The following is a 23,416-nucleotide window of genomic DNA, read 5'->3' on the forward strand; positions in this document are numbered from 1 at the left end:
CCATTGTACCTTCGCTCCACTACCAAAAGCGATGAATTCAAAAAGCAACAAAAAATTAATTTCTAATATGCATGGATATGTACTTGTCAGGAAATTACCAAATTAATTTTTCTTCTTCTCCCAATTAACATATCTGCCTGGTGTCTACCTAAACTGTCTACATATATTACTCTCTCTGCAGTTAGTACATAGGCTAATAAATGCATCTTTGTTGTACCATGCCATGATGTTACTCTAATTTTTTTTTTATTTTAGGCATCGCTACATTCCTTGTAAATAACTTAATGTTAACCAAATTTCTTAAACATATTGTTACTGCATTCTCAAAATACTGTACTTTTGCCTTGTAAATATTCCTGTTGTATATCTCTCTGTTTTTGAACTAAGTGTCTTACAACTTAAATTATTTTTTAATTACTTTCCTGGAGCTTGCCTCCACTAAGAAAGGGCTGTCTAGGCCCAGTTGGACTACTCCGGTTAACAAATGTAAAAATAAAATAATGAAATATTCACAGGGATGTCTAAGTTGTCCTTAATCATTCGTTTATTCTAAGTTCTATATTTGTGTATTTTCTAATACAGTCACTACCTGATAATAACAAGGGTTTATGTATTTTTTCTCAAACATACTAAAATCAAAGTGCTGAGGCTTCATTTTCTCAAGCTGTTTCTGAGTAGATATTTTCACGTAGAAAATAAGTGCTTGATGTTTCTTGGAAAAACCCAAATCTTTTTCCACCTATCAAAAAGTAATACAAACCTCAGAGAGTAAACTGGATACTGTGGGACAGCTGAGATTTTTGTGTGTATTCATTTGTTTCTTTTCTTTTTATTTGTTTTTTTATATTGCAGAAATGGGTGTACCGGATGCTGCAGCATGCATGATTACTACTTCTGCAGTTGATGTGCACTATCCCAACATTTCCAATGACCTTCTATCAGCCGTGCCTAGCAAAAGTGAAGAATTTCAGAGTACTTACCACAAAGAGCCTGACAGTGTCTCTATCGCTAGCTCAGCAACTCTAACCCTGAGTGCTAGCAGCCAGGTTTTTTGCTCCTCAACAGACTGCAGTACAAGAGAAGAGTCTTCTGATTCCTGTCTACTTGAAAGAAATAGAACTTTCCAGAATGGACAAACAGATGCCATAAGGCCAAGGGGCAACAGCACTGGAGTTCAAGGGCTTCTCTCTTCACTGCCTGCGAGTTCACGTTTAACACAGCAAGGACTTAGTGCAGTCAGTCTTCTAACATCTAGTCCTTCTGGGTCGACCAAGGCTAGCCCAGTCCTTGGCTGTGGGATCAGTATTCATAACAGGAGCCCACATGTGAACTTTAATTCTCAACAGCTTAAACCAGTCATGTACTTTCATAAAAATGTTGCAACCATTGAAGAGAAATACAAATTTCTGGAATCCAAAGAACAGGCATTAAGTCAAATCCAAGCAATGTAGCAGCTAATATTAACGGATGCCCCAGTTATGACGTAAACACTGGGCTTAAAATTCATGCCATCTTGCAAGGTGCTTTGGAATTTTAAAACCAGGTGTACTAGGACATGGTGGAAACTGGAAAAACCCAACAGTTTCATCAGTATAACATTTTAAAAATGAAAATCAATGAGTGAGGGATTAAATGGGATGAAGTGGCAGCAACGCAACCCTTGTGGTGACCAATACTGAAGATGCAGTAAACCTATTAATAAACAAAGATACAGGTCTTGGTTGCAGTACCTTTAAAGCAAGAAAATAACTACCTCTTCAGATTTGTTTGGAACTGATTCTCCTTAAAATACCAAAAGGCTAGCAAATGCTTGTTTCTGCTATTTTTTCAGGCCTACCAATATACAATTATTTTCATATTTTCTACTTTATTTATGCTATGTATTTTGCTAAATAGATAAGGGAGATGGTCCACCTGACCCATTTTAGACTCGAGTCGAAGTACAGGCAATACAGTCAAAAAGTTAACATTGTGCACACTATATCAAAAGTGAAAATAAACTGTCAAATATAATATAAAATCAGAGTGATAGTTACTAAAAATACAATAACAGAGACTCTTATTTTGAGAGATAAACTGCATTGGGAGAATAAATAAAACTTTCTTCTGGTCTCCTTTTATGCCCCTAATAAAAAAAAAACATATCAGAGCTCACACCCTTTGCCCAGGCATAGTGTTTCAGTACCAGTGTTGGGGGCTGGGCACACTTTCTCAGTCTTTTGTTTTCATGTCACTCTCACATTTCAGATCTCATCCTAGTGTACATTATTTTGAAGGATTTGCTTTAAACTGAAGAAGCCTAGTGTGCAGTGTTTTCAAAATTTAGTTCTAAACCTAAAAAGCACAAAAGACAAAGTGAGTGACCTAGAGCCCTGGCCGATGGTCTCCATGCTACTTTTATTTACTAATTATATGGTTACTCTGGCCATCTCCACTCCTTCACTGGCTGGGACCAAAAGGGCAACAAGGTCCTCATCCTCAAAAAAGCAGACAAGCATGGAGATGTGCCCCCTAGGAACTCACTTTCGGCAATGAAACCCAAAGTTCATTTACCACCTCTCCTCACCCTTATAGACTTGCAGACCCCTCAGCATGTGAAGAGTTGTCCTCCAAGCTTCTAAGACACTCCTTGGTCTTTGGCCTAGCTGATTTGCTTTTATTATTTTATTATTTATTTGTCTTTATGTGACTTCTTATTTGTTGCTGTGGTTTCTTCCCACAATGCAAACACATTACTTGCATAAATTGGAAATCCACTAACTTGCTCATTGTGAGTGAGTGAGTGTGTGTGTGTGTGTGTGTGTGTGTGTGTGTGTGTGTGTGTGTGTGTGTGTGTGTGTGTGTGTGTGTGTGTGTGTGTGTGTAGAACAGTAGACTACTGTCCTATCCAGCATTAGCTTATGTGTCTTGTGCCCACTGCAAGCAGTGAATGGCTTCATCTCCAGCATGAAAATAAAATGGATAAAGTTTGTTCTGGAGACTGAATTAATGATTCAGTTAAATCAGCTGGCCCATTGGGGGGTCCATTTTCAGCCAAAAGCCTTGTACAAAGGTAAGTTAAACTAATATGGAATACATGCATTATGAATTATACATTTAATGATATTTTTACTGAATTTATCTATCTGTTAAAAGGTAAGTGGACTGATCTACTAATTCTTTTCAGCCAAGACTATGGCCAAAGGCAGTGCAAGAAAGATTTCACACAGAGGATCAACAAAAATAAACTTGAACAAAGCTATAAAACTGTTCTGAAGAAAATGAAAATAAGCAATAATATTTTAACATCTAGGCTCAAAAACCATAAGTATAAGAAAAAGGTATCACCTTATAGCGACAGCAGCATGGATACATTGCAGTAAACACATTCATTCAGAAAATCAGGCTAGCAAAAGCTATTTAAAAATTAAACAGTCATTAGTATCAGCTACTATTTCTGAAATGTGCAGTCATACATCATGAGAAAAATCTGTGTTTCATCTGAAAAATGCTAAAGTCATGTGTAGTGCATGTTTTAGGAAGAATTTGGGTTAGGAATATGACAAATGGTATTCTGAGGAAGTACATAGGATTTTTTATGGTTAGTTTCTTGTCAAGAGGTGGGATTGTAACAGAGACATTCAATCCCACCTGCTGTCATGTGATTGTATTTAACAGAGATGCCTTCATGTACACGCTGGTAGCACCAGTTTCTTATGTAAATGTCAGGCGTTATGATCTTATGAACCATACTGGCAGCTGTCAAACCAAATAATAAGTGAGGGGAGACTGGCCTTAAGAGTGTATGGAAGATGCCACTACTCCATTGGTTCTTAACCACCTGTTGCACAAAAATAAGCTTAACACTGACCAGCTGCAGAGCAAAGTTTTAATCACTGGCTCCTCAGGATCTCACCCAGTGCCTTCCTGAATTATCTTTTTAAGAGTAATTGATTTGTCCAGCATCCACACACACAGGCACAGTCACACAGTGTTCTGCAAGAGCAGGTAGTGATATCTCTACAGTAGCAACACTCCACCCCCTTCATTGTCTTTATAGTACCACTGTCACAGGCCAAACCACTCTAGCACACCAGTAACACAATTCCTGTGTATTCTTTAAATAAGATAACTATTAAATATCATATCAGTATGCTAACAATAGCTTGAGAAGTATCTTATCAAAAGGTAAAAGCTAACAGTTGAGTTTACACCATTTCAATATACTTGCCCTTAAGCCAACACACAAACCACCAGCCATAAGCATTTAAAACTGAATAAAACTCCTCCTTGAAATACATACAGTTAAGCAATGCACTTGGTAAAAATCAAATATATAAAAGCAGCTACAAATGTATAGAAGTAAACTATAAAATAAATGTGGTTAAATTAAAAGATGGCATATTCAAAAACTTTAATAAACAGATTATCTGCCTATGAATACCAAAGCTATTTTCTGACTACTCTACATAAAAAAATAAATAAGTGCTGTACATGGTATATTGCTGCATATTTATCTTGTGGCTGCAATACTTGAAACTCTTTCTGATGACAAAACTATTTTGCAGGTGATACAGGTTCAGTTTACAATATCCACTTTTCTGTAAACAAATATTTATGTTATGAAAAGTTGGATAATCCCACAAACTGCCACCGATTTATATGTTATAGTACTTTCTTTAAATCCACACTACTAGCACCAATTTAGTATGTAAAGATCAGGGGATATAATATCATCCTAAATAACGTGACTGGCCCGAAGAGCATATGGTAAATGTTCACTGCCACTTTGAGTAATAGCCAACACCTGCTACACCAAAATAACTTTACACTGACCAGCTGCAGAGCACTGTCATAATCACTGGCTCACCAAGATCTCACTTTTTCTTACTCCCAGTCCAGTGCCTTCCTGTGCTATGTTACCAAAGTAACTGAAAAGTTATCTAAAAGTATTTCTGTGCATGCACACACACAGTTTCCATGAGGTATTGATGGGGTAGTGTATTGCTTAACTGTATGTTGTCTCCCACTAGGCTATTCTACAACACTAAGGGCCAAGTGAAGGTTTACCCCTAAAATAAATTATGATATGGTAGCAATAAATTGAGCAGTAACTCATCAAAATGTAAAAACAGTTAAGTTTTCATCATATCTATACAAGCACCCTTAAGCTGCAAATAAATTGTGTGTGTAAATAGTCAGCTGGCACATACAAGAGTTCTACCTAACAGCTTATTTGTGCCTATCAGTATCCCTAGCTAAAGAGATACTTGATTTTCAATGTACCTTGGGTTATAAGTCCAAATATTAGCTGTGCAGTCTTCCAGGCAGCAAATTCTACAACTAAAGAGCACTGCACATTTTACAGAAGCAATGCAGAACTAAAACTGATAGTTGCTTTCTCTACATGTTTTTCAGGTTCTGTATCTCATGTTTGATTTAAATTTGTTTGATGCTTTTTCTATTTACACAGCCTCTTAAATCCAAATATTTTGACCTAAACGCAGTGCTTATACATTTAAAATGCTGTAAGATTTACTACAATTTTAACAAAAATATAATTACATTTAAGTCAATATAATGCACTTTTCTGCACATTTGATTGAACATCTGCAAATTTCATTCAGCCTGTTTCCCTCCTCCTCCTCTGAAAAGAATTCCATTTGCTTTAGCTTCCAACCACTTCTCCACAGGTTAGAGTTATGTTAGAGTTATGTTTTAACAGCAAAACAGCGACTGTGAATAACAAGATCTCAGAACTGTTAGGGTAAAGACATTCCCCCTTATCTATAAGAATGCACAATCTGAAGAGTTTTATATATATATATATATATATATATATATATATATATATATATATATATATATATACATATATATATATACATATATATATATATATATATATATATATATATATATATATATAGTGGATATAAAAAGTGTACACACCCCTGTTAAAATGTCAAGTTTTTGTGATATAAAAAAATGAGACCACAATAAATCATTTCAAAGCTTTTCCCACCTTTAATGTGACCTATAACCTGTACAACTCAATTGAAAAACAAATCTGTTAGGGGAAAAATATAAAAAATAAAAAAGTACAATAAGCTGGTTGCATAAGTGTGCACACCCTTAAACTAATACTTTGTTTGAAGCACCTTTTGGTTTAATTACAGCATTCAGTCTTCTTGGGTAGGAGTCTATCAGCATGACACGTCTTGACTTGGCAATATCTGCCCACTCTTCCTTGCAAAAGCACTCCAAATCTGTCAGATTGTGAGGGCATCTCTTGTGCACAGCCCTCTTTAGGTCACCCCACAGATTTTCTATTGGATTTAGGTCTGGGCTCTGGCCGGGCCATTCTAAAACTTAAATTTTCTTCTGATGAAGCCATACGTTTGTTGATTTGGATATATGCTTGGGGTCATTGTCATTTTGAAAGGTGAAATTCCTGTTCATCTTCAGCTTTCTGTCGCCTGAAGGTTTTGGGCCAAAAGTGACTGGTGTTTGGAAGTGTTCATAGGTTGGTACTAGGCTAACTGCCCTTGAGAGCCATTTTAAGCCTAGCCAATTATCCCCTGTGAGATTCAAACCCTGTACCTTGTGTTTGTAAGGCAAACACCTTAACCATTAGGCCACTTTCCCAACCATAATTCATAACCATAGTTCATAATTCCCTCCACCTTGAATAAAGCTCCAGTTCCAGCTGAAGAAAAGCAACCCCAAAGCATGACACTGCCACTACCATGCTTTGCCATGGGGATGGTGTTCTTTTGGTGATGCAAAGTGTTGTCTTTGTGCTAAACGTACCTTTTGGAATTGTGGCCCAAAAGTTCAACCTTGGTCTCATCAGACCGTAACACATTTTCCCACATGCTTTTGGGAGACTAGATGTATTGTTTTGCAAATTTTAGCCAGGCCTGGGTGTTTTTCTGTGTAAGAAAAGGTTTCCATCTTGCAACCCTACCCCATATGACAACAGTCTCCCTTATTCTCCATATGTCTGTGCTATGGGGTAGGGTTGAATGGATAAGGATGATTTACGGCAACTGGAGAACATTGAGGCAACTTCAGAAAAACCACAATCCACCATCAAAACACACTTTTATTACAGCAAAGCTTTCGGGTAAACACTCTTTTTCAATGCTAAAATCAATATACAATACATACATCACATTTAAACAAGAGCAGATGAGTATCACATGACCACAGCCAACTAATCACATAATACTCTTAATTAAAAAACCTCTTCAAAAGAATTTAAAACATATATATATATATATATATATATATATATATATATATATATATATATATATATATATATATATATATATATATATACTTATAAAACACACCTACAAATTTTGTTGTATTTTCACTAAAACAGGTTTAATACTAACTAAATTATTAAGACCAGGCTCTGAGTCTGCACGTAGCCTAATAATCAATTTGTATTTTTTATTTTCAAGATTATGTATGTCACCTCCTCTAATCCCTTTTTGTACACTACACTGTCTATTACCCTGAATCTAAAGGAATGGTCTATACCTTGAGACATAATGTGCTTACATAATGCATTTTTATCACTATCTCTCTGCATGTCTGACTTGTGCTCAGTGATGTGCATCTTCAGTTTTCTGGTGGTCTTTCCTAGATAAAATGAAGAACATTTTATGCAGGTAGCAAGATAGACTACATTCACACTGTTACAAGTAGCCGTGCAATAAAAATTAAACTGCTTATTAGATACAGGATGAATAAATCTGTCATTATCTCGCACAACAACATCACTACAACTGCAGGCCATACAACTAAAGGTTCCACATTTCATTCTTATTTTACATTTTCCATCATTCTTAAAGTCTTTATAGCACAACTTTCTCTTCAAACTCCTTAGATTCCTATAAGAAAAATAAAGTTTGTCATCTATAATAGTCTGCAGTTCAGGTGACGCTAACAAAATGACCCAGTTCTTTTGTATAATCTTTTTAATATTATTGGTCCTTAAATTATATCTAATTTTATCATGATGCAATTTAATCTGAGATGTAGCACGCTCACCTTCTAAAAATATTGATTTTAAAGAATGTGCCCTGCTTAACTTTACATCTTCTACAGTTTTTAATACATCTGCCCGATTGTATCCACTATTTATAAACTCATCCACCATCTCATTTATCTGCTCAACAAATCTTATATCATCAGTGTTTAACTAAATTGGGCTTTCATAATCCCTGCAAAAACGTGAGGTGCATTTATGTGTATGCACGTATCTGTCTGCATGCACATTTTTCTTATGGATACTAGTTTCTCTCTTATTAAATTTCTTTTTTAAATGTACATCCAAGAATATGATATCATTAGCAGAACAGGTCATCGTAAAATTTAAAAAAATGTTTAGTATTGTTTAAATATAATATATATTCAGATAACTCACTTGTAGTCCCATTTCAAATGAGGAAACAGTCATCCACAAATCTCAAATATAATTCAACATTCTCATTTAAGACATTAATATCACTATGAATGTACTTTTTCTCCCATTGATGAAGTACAAGGTTGGTGTAAGTATTAGCCACTGGTGTTCCCATGGCTACCCCGGACAATTGTAAAAATGGCTCTATTAAAAATAAAAACATTCTTTGTTAAGACAGTGTCAAGTAACAAACAGATATTCTCTATTTCTTTAGCTGGCAGTACAACTTCACTATTAAGAAAATTACGTGTGGCCTCAACCCCATACTCGTTCGGTATTACAGTGAACAGAGATGCAATATCTAGAGTTACGAACTTATAGCTACTCCTTATTAGTTTCTCTTCATCTCTTTGATTCAACCAGCCCTTCAATTTCTTTAAAAAATCTGAGGTATCTTTAATGACACTTGGACAAAATTGCAAATGCTGACTCAATCTCCTTTGCAAATATACAGATACTGGCTCAGTCACCCAGCCCCTACCTGAGACAATAATTCTCAGTGGGGACTTTGTGACTGATTTATGTATCTTTGGTATTCCATAAATCTGTGGTATCCTAGGACAGGGCACAGACAAATAGTTACGTTTTTCAAAAGTGTCCTCAGACTGAGGAGCATCTCTCACTGACACTGACACATTCGGAAGATGTAACAATGGATTACCTTCCATAGTCAGGAGACTCTTACTAGAACCCTTTCATAACTTCATTTCATAATATCTTATAGGAATCTAAGGAGTTTGAAGAGAAGGTTGTGCTATTAAAGACAAAAAGGGGATTAGAGGAGATGACATAAATAACTATCTTGAAAATAAAGAATACGAATGGATTATTAGGCTATGTGCAGACTCAGAGCCTGGTCTTAATAATTTAATTAGTATTAAACCTGTTTAGTGAAAATCCAACAACAACATTTGTAGAAGAGTGTTTTAAAAAAATATATATTTTTTAGAATTCTTTTGAAGAGGTTTTTAATTAAGAGTATTATGTGATCAGTTGGTTGTGGTCATGTGATACTCATTTGCTCTTATTTAAATGTGATGTATGTATTGTATATTGATTTTAGCATTGAGAAAGGGTGTTTACCTGAAAGCTTTGCTATAATAAAAGTGTTTTGATGGTAGATTTGTTGTTTTTCTGAAGTTGCCTCAGTGTTCTCCAGTTACCATTGTATCATCCTTATCCATTCAAAGCTACCCCATAGCCCAGACATATGGAGAGTACGGGAGATTGTTGTCACACGTAGTACACAAGCAGTACTTACCAGAAATTCCTGCAGCTCCTTCAATGTTGCTGTAGGTTTCTTGGCAGCCTCTCTGACCAGTTTTTGCCTTGTCTTGTCATCAATTTTGGAGGGACATCCAGTTCTTTGCAATGTCAGTGTTGTCCCATATTTTCTCCATTTTTCCTGTCTTCACTGTATTCCATGGTATATCCAATGCTGTGGAAAAATTTTTGTTCCCTTCTCCTGACTGATACCTTTCAACAAAGATGCTTTGCAATCTCTCTGCGAACCATGGCTTTTTTTGTAGTGGTCAACTGAGTAAATGTTGGGAAAATCCTACTAGGACAGTTGAACTTTATTTGGGGTTCATCAAAGTCTCTTTAATTGATGGCAGGTGTGTACCCAAGAAGACTGAATGCTGTAATTAAATCAAAAGGTGCTTCAACAAAGTATTAGTTTAAGGGTATGCACACTTATGTAACCAGCTTATTGTAATTTCTTTGTTTATATTTTCCCCCTAACAGATTTGTTTGTTTTTCAATTGAATTGTACAGGTTATAGGTCACATTAAAGGTGGGAAAAGTTTTGAAATGATTTATTGTGGTCTCATTTTTTATATCACATAAAACTGGCATTTTAAGAGGGGTGTGTACACTTTTTATATCCACTATGTGTGTGTGTGTGTGTGTGTGTGTGTGTGTGTATGGGTCTACTTTACATGATTGACATTTCAAAAAGCCGAAGACCATATGGTTGAGACCATATGATCGACTTTTGAAATGTGGACCATGCGGAATGGGCATCTCTGTATAGTGTGGAATGGAAAGATTTCCATCTTCCACACTGTAGTGCGATCTTGGAGTTGGTATATTTATGTTTTGGGGTGTAGGGGGTGGTGTCCCCCACAGGGGGGTGTAGGGGGGTGGAGTCCCCCACAGGGGGGGTGCAGGGGGGCTTGCCCCTCTGCTGGCAATGTTAAGGTTAGTGATTGTTTTTATCTTTTTTTTACATGATCGACATTTCAAAAGTCGATTATATGGTCTCGGCCATATGGTCTTCGGCTTTTTGAAATGTTGATCATGTAAAGTAGATCCACACATATATATATATATATATATATATATATATATATATATATAGAGAGAGAGAGAGATACACACACACACACATATATATATATGAGTTTATGTGTGTATATATATATATATATATATATATATATATATATATATATATATATACATATATATTTATATTTATATATATATATATATATATATATATATATATATATATATATATATATATATAGATATATAGAGAGAGAGACAGATGCAGAATTATGGTAGATGCAACTCCTTGTGGTGTCTCCTCTGCAAAAATATTTTTTAATTTATTGTTAAAGTCAGTGTTCTGCATTGTTGACTACTTTTTTATTTACTATTTCACTGTAATACCACAGTGCCCTACATTGCTGACTTTATGCCTTTATTTATTGTTCCACTGTAATTCTACAATGCTCTGCACTGTTGACTTTATTCCTTTATTTACTGGTTCACTGTAATTCTGCAATGCTTTGCATTGTTGATTTTTTTTTACTGTTTCACTGTAATTCCATTTTTGGAATTACTATCAGGATGTGTAAGCCAAAGCGTTGCTGCTAAGAGTGCACCTTCCTATCACATTAGCTTTTCACTGTCTCCACTGTCACCTGAACACTTGGCATCTGTTAATCCTCCTGTGCAGTAACGGCTGTTAGTCATACTGAGAGAGTGATTGATGACTTCTTACTGTGAGCTTTCAATTTTTGCAGTCATTGGATATGTCCTTTGCCAGTTCCCCATCAAGGATCCTTCTCTTTAGGCAAGCCTTGGTTAAATGTCGCACGTCTCTCATCTAAGAAGCATTTTGGTACTTATTTGGGCATGCTGAGAGAGAACCATGGGTTTGCCCCTCTGCAATGTGTGATTAAGAAAGCTGTTTATTTTTGTAATATGGAATCACCAAGATTTTGTGCCCATGAAACCTGACTCCCTTTACCATCCAACCAATGAGTTGTATTCTCTTATTACTTAGCATCTGAAAACAAACTACTTTGTTACATCATTAAATTGCCACAGATTCTAAAAGGCACAGCATCTCTCCACTCTACCACCAGACTGGGACTAAAACATATGGCCAGATATAACAAGAGGCTTTACTCCTACATCATATACAGTCTTGATGATATCAAATGTCTGTTCCATATGACCCCAAATCTAATTCTGAATAGTACAGCATGGCATGTAGAAACCGTCTACTCTTCCATAATTAGATGTTCAGAAAGTGGTTAATGCATTTAAACTATGGTGCATGAAACACATTGGACAGGACTATGGACAGTTACCTACCTCCACAGAATATCTTGATTCAAGTTCAAGTGTTTTCTGAGGAGCTATACAATGCTACCTTGGGTTCCTGTTTAATGGGTGCAGTCCTTTTTGGTGATCCTTAAGCAGGATAGTCCTCTTGACCATTGATGGCATGGATGTCCCATGTTCTTTTTCTTCTTCTTCTAAGCCTTTCCAGTATTCCAGAAGGGATTACCTGATCCTTTAGATCTCTCAACAAAGCTCCCTTAGAGGAATTTGTACCAGGTGACCAAGCAGCTGTCCTATCACCCTGTCAAGGCTGGGAACATGTTGCTGGTTCATAAAGTAGGTTTCATAGATAACTTGCTTCTGAGGCTCATGAACTTTGTTGAATGTAGTTTAGAGTTAGATTGATGTAGGAATATATCTAAGCACCTTGCTGAAGGTTGTTGTATATGGTTAAGTCTTGTTAACTTGAGGTGTAGCAACTTCACAATTATGTTAAATAGGTGATGCAGGAAGAGCAGCCCTCCACTTGGGGTTGGGGAAGGGTAAAGACCCGCCACCAAAAAAAAACATGGGTTTCCAGTATCTTAGCAAAAATAATCTGGCTTTTAGCAAAGCTGTTTTTTTTTTTCTTTTTTTGTAGATTTTATGTTAGGATATTTTTCCATTCTGTGCTATTGATGTAGTGAGCATTTCTGCTGCACCATAATTCTGGGGACAGTGCATCTCCATGCTTCCCATGAGTTAATGTCCCATTTCATCATTTGTTAATTATATTTAAATATTCTAAAGATGCTGGTCATATTTTTTTGTGCAGGATGTATGTATGATACACATGTGTATGTGCAGGTGCATGTGTCCATGAGTATTGTTTATAGTTACAATCTGGTGTTTTTTCCTATATGGGGCTGTGATCAGTATAGCAAAGTACAGATCGTTTACCTTTCTTCATGGCCATGCAACCTCAGCATTAGAATAGCTAAGTAGCAGTAACTAAGGTGTGGGGGGTCCTCCTCCCTTGCAAAAAACACTGGCCATGTATATATTTTTTAATAGAAGGTATGCTGTTCTCTTGTTGTTTTTAAAATCAGGTGTGATTTTGATGGGTTTGGTTAGCTGGTGCAGTGGCTCAATTCAGAGTAGCAACGATATTGTCAACATTGCGGGGGAGAATGCATGATTTTTGTTTTCACATGTATTCGCAGTGAGATAAATTTGGTAGGATAGTAGTCTATGTTCTCCCCGACATGAAGAACTATAACTTGGTATGGATGGATTATAGACATCCTACCGAGGAGCCATTTTTGATAACTATCACTCAACTACCACTCTCCCCCACGTTTCCTCCATGGCACACCAGAATGTGTAACAGGAATAGCTGCTTTTGTGGAATTTCCTACCTGGGGAGTGGTTGGAGAGTTGTTTATATCCATACAGCAGGGAATGAGTTTTATTTCAGTCTTTTTTTTTCTGTTCAATAAGAAAGCTAAGGGCCTCTGACAGATGATAAATTTGAATCCTCTTTAAATCAGTTATGTGGCAGTGTGCATGATCCCACTGCATGCCAATACGTTGCTGATTTTTTTTTAATTTTCTTTATTAGCCAGATATGCCCATTGAACACAGGTGTCCCTTTTTAGGGATGACCTAGAAGCACAGTCTGGTTCCGTGACTTGCATAAGTAGCAAAAATAGTATTCCAGATGTAAAAACTGATACGTTTGCCTGGTGGAGCTCAGAATTTGGGAATTTTGGGAATATAACACAAGTTTTCTGTGAATGGCCTTGAGAGGAGTAGCCTTTTCAGTGTAAAGGACTGCCATTTGGCCTTTTCTGAAATCTCAGGGCATTTAGTAGGATTTTATCTGTGGTAGCAGAGGTCTTGCAGCAACTGGACATCCTAGTCATTCACTAACTGGATGACTGGTGGCCTTCTGTCAACACTGCCTTGGCTAGACTGTGGTCTTTGTGCTCCCCTGATTACAGGCCATGGTGGTCTCCATTAGCTTTAAGGGGTCATTCTTGTTTCTGGTGCAGGTCAACCCATTTATAGGGAAGGTGCCAAACATTTTCTGGTTACATGCATTGTTTCCCCCTGGACAATAAACTAGCATTTAGGGAGTAGCACCCTGGAGGATGATGCAAGTCTAATGCTATTTGTTCAAGGCTTGTGGCAGCTACAATACTTAGTATAAGTTTTGGATCATTGTCTGCAGGTGTATGTCCTGCAAGTGGTCATTGCACTGCAAGCAGCTGCAGAGCCACCATTCACATTCACGTGTACTCCTGCTGTCATTTCTTAAGATGGTAGTTTTTGGCCCACAATATGAAAAATGGGTTCTTCTTTCTGTCACCTACTCTACTGCTATCCCTAAGTTCAGGCAAGTCACAAGGGTGGTATGTTTACACCCCTTTATGAGCAATAAAATTCTGGAAAGAAGCATTTCCATTTTATGTCACTCTTCTAGGGCTGAACAGTCTTTTTGGCTTATCAAACAATCATGAAGTCCAAACCTTTATTGCTGAGGTCTGACAGCAAAGCAATGGTAAGCAACCTACATAAGCAGGATATCAGTCACTCCCACCCACTCTGCAGGGAAAACAGTTTGCAGTCATCCTCTCTTGGTGGGCCACATTCCATAGCTTGAACCCTTCTGAGATGTTGTTGGCTCAAAAGAGCATTACAGTGGTTCCCCAGAAGTGGGACTGTCCAAAAGCTGACCAGTGCGTGAGATTGAAAGCCATTTGACAGAAATCAGTATGGTGAAGCTATCTGACTGGTACACAGTACAATGAAAAAAGTCATAAAAAGGGGGGCCTTTGACTACTATCATAACTTTCCAGACATAATTCTGGCCCGTTGTTTTTGAAAGATGACTCTCTTTCCAGCTGAGTGCTGTGTTCCTCCAGAAGAACCAGTTTAACCACCATACTTATCAAGAGGTATCATGGGTATTCTGGAAACTGCCAAGAATCCTTCCACTAGGGCCACTTACAACGCCAAATGGAAATTGTACTCCTTTTCAGTCTAGCTGTACCTCATTCCACCATGGTACTTTTAATTTCAGTGTGCATCTTTCCTACATCTTGAACCTTAGTTGTTTCAACACCAAAGTTCATGCTTCACCTTTTCAGTCCATGTTCTACTGAAAGTCAGAGTTTGGCTCATCATACTCAAAGTCTCTCAGGAAAGAACCCAAGTCCTTGCTGAGACACAGATTTTATGAAGGAGATGCTGCCATGTTTCACATTCAAAATGATTCAGAATATATGGTGTTCATGCCCTGAAGTAACCTTTTTCTTGCACCTATCTCTTTGGTCCAGTGAATTTTTAAGATAAAATCTCTTGTGAAGAAAAAGCCTTATTGAATCTTTCACAAAAGTTATGTCTAAACATTGTCAGTGCAGTCATCTCCCACTCTTCTATTAGAAAACACAAAAAAGGGTGTGCTTAAGACACACAGCATGGATATTCTCTCCACTAGTTACAGATCGACTTCTACAGGATCAGCAAGCTGAAAGAGGTGGGCTAACAGCTTGAGACCTGTATTCTCAGTCACAAGAGTACTGTAGTGACTAAAACATGATCCAAAAAGCACTGCAAATGGTTCTGCCACCAGGAGGCCAGTAGACATTTGACAAATGTTCGATTGGGCTGCTTACTTTCTAGAGTCTGAGAAATGTGTCTGCAGTAGTACACGTGCCAAGAGCAAATGACTAAAATGGTAATCAGTACACATCATTCTCAAGCAACTTACTCAGACAATTTGAAGCACAATGGAATTAGTCGAGTCCGAAAAGTGTGGAAGTTCATACTTTGAGGAAATGGCATATGTTTTCACAAAGTACTGACCATGTGATATTGAAATAGATTTTCAGTTGTCTTAAGATCCAAATCTAACGAGGGTTCAGTCAAATGCCCACATTTGTGAAGAAAGGTACATTTATTTATTTATTTGCAGTTTGATTACCAGGGAAGTCCACTGGGCCAAATTGACCCATTTTCAGTGGATGCCTGGGGAGAAAAGCTCCAAGATGCATTATACAATTTAGATACAACTGATAGTTAATATTAAAGATAATATTATGTAGAGTAGTTACTCATAAATGCATTCAATATCATGCATAGTTAACAAATTCATTAAGCTTGAAGGTAGGGATCATACAGTTTCATTTGAGGAAAACTGTTATTTGTTAGGTGTAGAAACAGTTTACATACAAACATTTTAAGAAAATGTAAATACGCTTTGCATACACACATCAACAGTAGAATGCTATTTACAATATAAGGTTGGGCTGAGTGAGGTTAGCTGTAGAAGTTGTTGAGAGCTTAGAGAGAAGCTATAGAAATTGTTGAGAGCTTAGATAGGCTCATAGGAAGATAACTATGAGAGTTGTAGAGCTTGGGAATCAGAGCGAGAACCTCCTTGGATTAGGTTGGGTGAAGGCAGGTACATTTCCATTTAGTGGACAAGTGTTTGAATAGCTGGGTTTTGAAGTTTACTGAGTTTGATATGGTTCTTAGTGTAGAGGGAAGGGAATTCCATTTTTTGCTTAGTGAGAAAGATAGAAGTTGGCCAGCAGGACGTTTAGGTTTATGGATAGTAATTAAGTTCTGATTTTCAGAGTTGAGAGCTCTGTTGGGTGTATAAGGGGGAAGGGTGTTAGTTAGAGCGGGGCATTTTGTTGGGTGAAATATAAGTCTATGTGCAGTAGTGAGTTGGAGATAATCTAGATAGTTAGGGATTGTAGGGTTAGGCAGTGATGGGTGGTATTTTTAGATTTAGGGGCAAATTTTGAGATTTTGTTGTAGCAGTTTTCTAGTTTAGAGGTGATAGAGGAGGACAGGTTGGTTAGAAGAGGGGCTCTGTATAATAAGTAAGGAAGAAGATAAGTCGAGGCCAGAGTTTGCCTGGTAGAGTTGCAGAGAAAGCGATTATTCCTATACAGCATACCTAGCTTTTGGTGGGTTTTCTTAATATTTTGTTGAATATGAATATCAAACTTGAGGTGTTCATCATTGAATATATCAACCGTTAATGATAGGGATCTGTTTAGCCTCATTTCACAGCTGATTGAAATTCAGATTATATTAGCCACTAAGAGATCACTTGTTCTTTTAATAAACTTTCTTAATGCAGACTTTGAAGTTTGCAGTTACTACATTTGTTTGGGAGTTACTCCATTTCTTTGTTTGGGAGTTTCTCCATTTCTTTGAGATTTTGTTGCAGTATCTCTTCTGCGTGAGGCTTACTGCAGCATGTTGTCCACTTTCTTTGCAATAGTTGTGTGATAGTGTTCAGACCTTCTAGAAAAGATTACATTCTGACAAAGACTATGTACTTTTCTGCAGTAGTTTAGACTACATCAGGTTTGTGTGTGTGTGTGTGTGTGTGTGTGTGTGTGTGTGTGTGTGTGTGTGTGTGTGTGTGTGTGTGTGTGTGTGTGTGTGTGTGTGTGTGTGTAAGTGGGATCTTAGTCAACCTTTTCACTGGTAGCAAAGGATGGGTTCTAACTATAGAATTATTCCTGTCTGTTGAAATGAAGTCATATGGAAGCTAGAAATGAGGTAATGAAATGCACTGAGCTGGAAAAAAGAAAAACATGCCCTTGCAATTCCATTGTCAGTATGGATGTTAGGGACATGACAGTGGAAATTAAAAAAAAAAGGATTTGACCACAGTTGAAAGTACTAGAGCTCTTGTTACGTTCTTGAGACAGGAAAAAGTTCTGATTTTTGAGACACACTTTAATTTTGAGTGGATTATCAGAACAAATTATGTAACTGATTTTGAGCAAAAATACAGTCAGATGTGCATATTAATATGTGTGCGTGTGTATACATATATCGTGGTCCCAGATAGCAAGCAAAAAAAAAAATATATATGCAGTGCTTGATTTTAAGCTGTTGGACACTGCATGCTTAAATGCAAAAGATGGACAATATTAACAGCATAAACCCCTTAAGCACTGCCGTGAGCATTAAGATAGGTCGGGATACACCATATTTCACAGAGCATAAATTATATAGCTTGTTGGGCACAAATGATATGACTATTGCAAGGAAGAAATCGACTAGATAAGTATGGCAGGAGAGCCAAAGTGTTGCATATCAAATTACTTGTCACTTAGGTGAAACACTGGGAAAATGAGAACAAGTCAAAATAATGGAGGGAAGGAAAATATTTGCAGATACAGAAGAATGTGACAATTTTCTTTTCTGAAGAACCAGTTTCAGGTGCAGAATTTTTTTTCACAGTAGAATTTCTTGTCAGCTGTGATTAATGTTGCATATACATACACCATTTGTGGAGAAGGATGGTTAGACAGCTGTATTGGTAGAGTGTGAGGCAGAGTAATGTGAAAAAGATACAGAAAACTGATAGCTGTAGTAGTTGGACTTTCATGTCTAGAAATGTACTGTATTCCACAAAGGGACTGAAAATACCAGAAAAACAGGGCACATTAATGTGTTATTGAAACACAAGTAACACCAGCTGAAATACTTTCCTTACAGAGTAAAAAAACAAAAAAGCAATGTTCAATGAGATATATATAAAATATATATATATATATATATATATATATATATATATATATATATATATGTATATGTATATATATATATATATATATATATATATATATATACATACACACATCTGTGTACATGTTTTATATAGACAGAGAAATGTACTGAAAAGAGTGTAAACTTCAGTGTAGAGTGATGCTAAAATCATTGACTGCAAAAGGTTGAAGATCGACACCCTATAGCACGTCCTCCAAAGCACAACTTCAGTCCATGCAAAAAAAATCTGCTGTTTTTTGCAAGGGGCAAGCTCTGCAACTCCCCACACCCCTGCTAGTTATAACTCAAAGATCACACAATCCCAGGGAAAAGGTATATTCCCCAACTCCAAGGACTGTCACTCTCGCACACCTGTCAACCATCTGTTTTATTAACCAATGAGTGTTAACAAAACAGACGCTGACATTTGAGATTGTCTTATTATAATCACCCTACACACACACACACACACACACACAACACTATGAGGTTTAAGGTATTACTTAGTGAAGACTCCAGCATGGCTGGGTCTTTCTTGCCGCTTATACTGAATGGTTTGTGTGTGTGACCTTTTTATCCTTTTGCTGATATATATTGATATATATCACACACACGCACATATCTAAATAACAAAGACGCATTTCCCCTCACTGTCTGTAATCATTTAATCTCTAATATCTCTTTTACAGATCTTATTAGAATTGTCTCTTTTAATTTATTGCATACAAATCTAACAAATAATATGACTAATGTTTTTCCTCACGTATTTTCTCCAACTCATGTTATTGTTTTTCATTGCATTCTACTATGAAATATATGTTCTATGTTTTTACCATTCCATTTTTGTTTTTCATTTCTGTGTTTTATATTCTTATATGATACTTTGTGATTTAAAATATCTGAACTTGATTTTTGATAGATTATGACTGTAGAATTTTTCTCCCTGAGCTTCCACTAAATATGGGCACATTTTGGCCCAGTCAGACTTTCCCAGTAAACAAATGTCAAATATATGTGTTTGCATATAAGTTTTATATATATGTATGCATATATATATATATATATATATATATATATATATATATATATATATATATATATATATATATATATATATATACATATACCATAGTGCCTTTTTTAGGCAAGGCTCAAATGACAAACCCACCTCCATAAACAACAGAAGAAACCAGAAACTGGGGGTAATGCTACTCAATGCCAGAAGTCTAAACCTCAAAATGCACGCACTCGAAGCACTCCTTAGCATGGAGCAAATCGATATCTGTGCAGTAACAAAAACCTGGTTCAAAGCTCCAGAGAGCACCCCAGCACTACCAGGCTACAACTCATACCATACCTTTCGGTCCAAGAACCCGGACCGAAATACAAAAGGAGGGTGTGTGTCCATTTTCATAAAGGATGCCCATGCCTCCAGGTTAGTAGTACAGCACGAGGCCTCGGAGATCATCCATGTGCAACTATCAGTGGGCAAAGCTGCTTTTCAGATCATAGCCTGCTACAGATCACCAACCTTGTCTCAGGACCCCCACTCAGCATTCCTGAGAACATTGGAAAATACAAAGGTCCTACCTAACACCATGATATTGGGAGATTTCAACTACCCAAATATTGACTGGATTAACTACTCGAGTACAAACTCCTTTGCCCAATGCTTCCTAGAGTTTATAAACTCAAACACACAGGAATAGCTGGTCACCACGCCCACAAGAGGTGACAACATACTGGACCTGATCATCACCAACATGGAGGATCAGTGCTTCACACCAGAGGTAAACCCCTCGCTGGTAAGATCAGATCATAAACTAATCACACTGGACATCCACATCCCGACCCCACCCCAAGTCATGGAAACCACTGTGAAAAACTTTTCAAAAGCAAACTTCACACTTCTCAAGACCGAGGTGGAAAGCTTCATAGCCCCCTTGCTAAGGGATAATGCTGCCCAAACCGCAGAATCCTTTACAAGTACATTTTATGAGCATCTACAGGGATACATGGATCGAGCCATCCCAAGTAAAACCAAAACTCACTCCTCCAAAAAACGGAAACCAGCCTGGTGGTCCCCGGCCATAAATAAGCTGTACAACAGGAGGAGGAAACTACTACATGATAGAGCTAAATCCCAAAAAGGAAAGGCATCACTGATCAATATTAGCAAGAAACTTTGATCCCTCATAAAATCATCCTAGGCCAGTTTCAAAAGAAAAATTGCCAAGGACTCTAAAGATAACCACAAAGCCTTCTTTAGCTATGTCAAAAATCTAGGCGGTAACTCTCAGATATGCTCTGAGCTAGTGCAAAATGGCAAAAACTACACTGAACCAACTGACATTGCCAACATCCTGGCTGACAAGTTCAGTGCAAAGTTTACCCCCCCCCCCCACCCCCAAAAGGGACGGTTTCCATCCCAGAAGAATGCAGAGCCCCAGACATCATGGACACGCAGGTAAAAACAGCCCTCTTCAAAGCTAAGAACACAGCGTCAATGGGACTGGATGGTGTCCCAGGCTGCATCTTACACAAACTCCAAAAGGAACTAAACCCTCACCTAAATTCACTGTTCAGATTCAGCCTTACCACAGGCTATGTACCCAAAGAATGGCATACAGCAACAGTCATCCCGCTCCACAAAGGTGGTGCCACAACACAACCAGGGAACTATCATCCTATAAGCCTGACTAGCCTGGTCTGCAAAACTATGGAGCGAATCATCATGGAACTCATAAACAAAGACATTGGTAACCTCCAGACACTAGACCCTACCCAATTCGGCTTTGTTAAAGGCAGATCCTGCCTCCTAAATCTAAGTGACTTCTTTGTAACAGTTACCAAGGCCATAGATGAAGGAAAGGTAGTCCACAAAGCCTACCTGGACCTCGCTAAGGCCTTCGACACCATTCCACACTCTGGCATCATAGATAAGCTCACCAGCTTGAACATTAACCCCTATGTCATGAGATGGGTGGCCAACTGACTCACGGATAGAACACACATGGTTGGAGTCGTGGGTGCCATGTCTGACTCTAAACCAGTTACAAGTGGCGTCCCACAGGGCTCGGTCCTGGGACCCCTCCTGTTCGGTATATACTTCTCTAAGGTACAGGCAAGCACGGGAGGACTATGGCTGACCAAGTTCGCAGATGACTGCAGACTGGGGGCCATAATCAACTCACTGGCTGACACAGACATCCTCCAGAAGGGTCTCACAGAGACAGATACCTGGTGTCAAAACCATGGCCTCAAGCTGGATGCCAAAAAATGCACAGTCATCCCCTTTGGGAAAAACAAAGTGCCCACGAATTATCACATATTTGGTAATCCACTAAGTACGGAAGATGTAATTAGGGACCTGGGAACCCAGGTAGATAGCAACCTCTCCTTCGATAATAACATTGCCAAAGTAGTTAGAAATTCCTTCTATGTAACCCACCTAATCAGGAAAGGGTTCACCTCTAGATCAAGAGAGGTCATTGTGCCCCTCTACTCATCACTCATTAGGCCCATAATAGAGTACAATGCCCCATCTGGAATGTACCTTACTCGACACCTGCAACAGCTAGAAAGACCACAGAAGTATCTCACCAAGAGGATCATGGGCCTCAAAGAGATGCCCTATGCAGCTCATCTTAAAAAACTCCATCTTTACTCAGTTCCTTACCGCCTGCTCAGAGGTGATCTCTGCCTGATGTATAAGGCCATGTCCAGCCTGGAATTAATGGACATGCTTCACCTCAAGAAAACCAAATCTCTTAGAACCACACACTCCAGTGAACTAAACCTCAACACAACAATAAAAAGGACATGCTGGAGGGATAGATTCCTGTCTCAGAGACTTCCCTCGCTCTGGAATAGAATCACAATTTATGTTGGGCAGAGCCTCTCGCTGATGCTCTTCAAGAGAGATCTTGACTAGTGGATGGGAAATCGTAGGTTTACCCCTGGGATCACTACAGTGGCCCTGCTAGACGGAGGCCCAGGAAACTAATTTAAAGGGGAGGCGAAAGCCAACACATTCTGGCTAGGCTTATAAATGCCCTTGGGCAGATAGCCTAGTACCTACCTATGAACCTATATATATATATATAGAGAGAGAGAGAGACAGGACTATAAAAACACATGTGTGTGTGTATATCTGTGTGTGTATATGGTTCCCTTTCACAAGATCGAATGGATGGAAGCTCAAGATCAGAATCTCAAACTTCCATTCACTCGAAATTGTGAATGGGAGCCTTAGGTTTAAAAAAATAAAAAGTTAACTTACCTTATTGCAGGGGGGGTCAGGTCCCCTGAACCCTAGCAGTTTAAATGTGAATATTCCGTGGCCGCACTATAGTGGAGGAATGGAAAATATTCCATTTTGTGCTTACACGTATAGCACGGAATGGGAGATCTACCTTTCCTTCACTATAGTGCGATCTCGGAGTAGGTATATTTAAGTAGGGGGTGTATGGGGGGTGCAGGGGGGGCAAAGCCCCCCTGCGAAAATATTTGAAAGGTGTCAATTTTTTTTTTGTCCCTTTCATATGTTCGAGTTTCGCTAAATTTGAGATTCTGGTTTCGAGTCTATGACTTTCGAGTTTAGAGAAAGTCGATCATATGAAGGGGAACCGTGTGTGGGTATAAATATATATATATATATATATATATATATATATATATATATATATATAAACCAGTTCATTCTGTACTCATTAAATCAAACCCAACCTGATCAAACAGTACCGCTTGGAAATCTGAGAGAAATTTTTTTTTTTTTTTTTTTTTTTTTTTGCAGGGGCCAACCTCCCC

At 37.8% G+C, this 23,416-nt stretch overlaps 1 protein-coding gene across 1 annotated transcript in view; it reads left to right on the plus strand.

The window, feature by feature from the left end:
- Positions 1 to 2,168, plus strand: part of TMEM266 (transmembrane protein 266) — a 795,902-nt gene extending 793,734 nt beyond the window's left edge. The window contains exon 10 of the mRNA XM_044077485.1: positions 853 to 2,168. Coding sequence (XP_043933420.1) covers positions 853 to 1,451 — 599 coding nt within the window. The 3' untranslated portion in view covers positions 1,452 to 2,168. The remainder of the gene's footprint in view (positions 1 to 852) is intronic.
- The last annotated feature ends 21,248 nt before the right edge of the window (positions 2,169 to 23,416 follow it).

This window comes from Protopterus annectens, chromosome 7.part0 (genome assembly GCF_019279795.1).
Source record: "Protopterus annectens isolate FY-2018-M chromosome 7.part0, PAN1.0, whole genome shotgun sequence".
NCBI classification, from domain to species: domain Eukaryota; kingdom Metazoa; phylum Chordata; order Ceratodontiformes; family Protopteridae; genus Protopterus; species Protopterus annectens.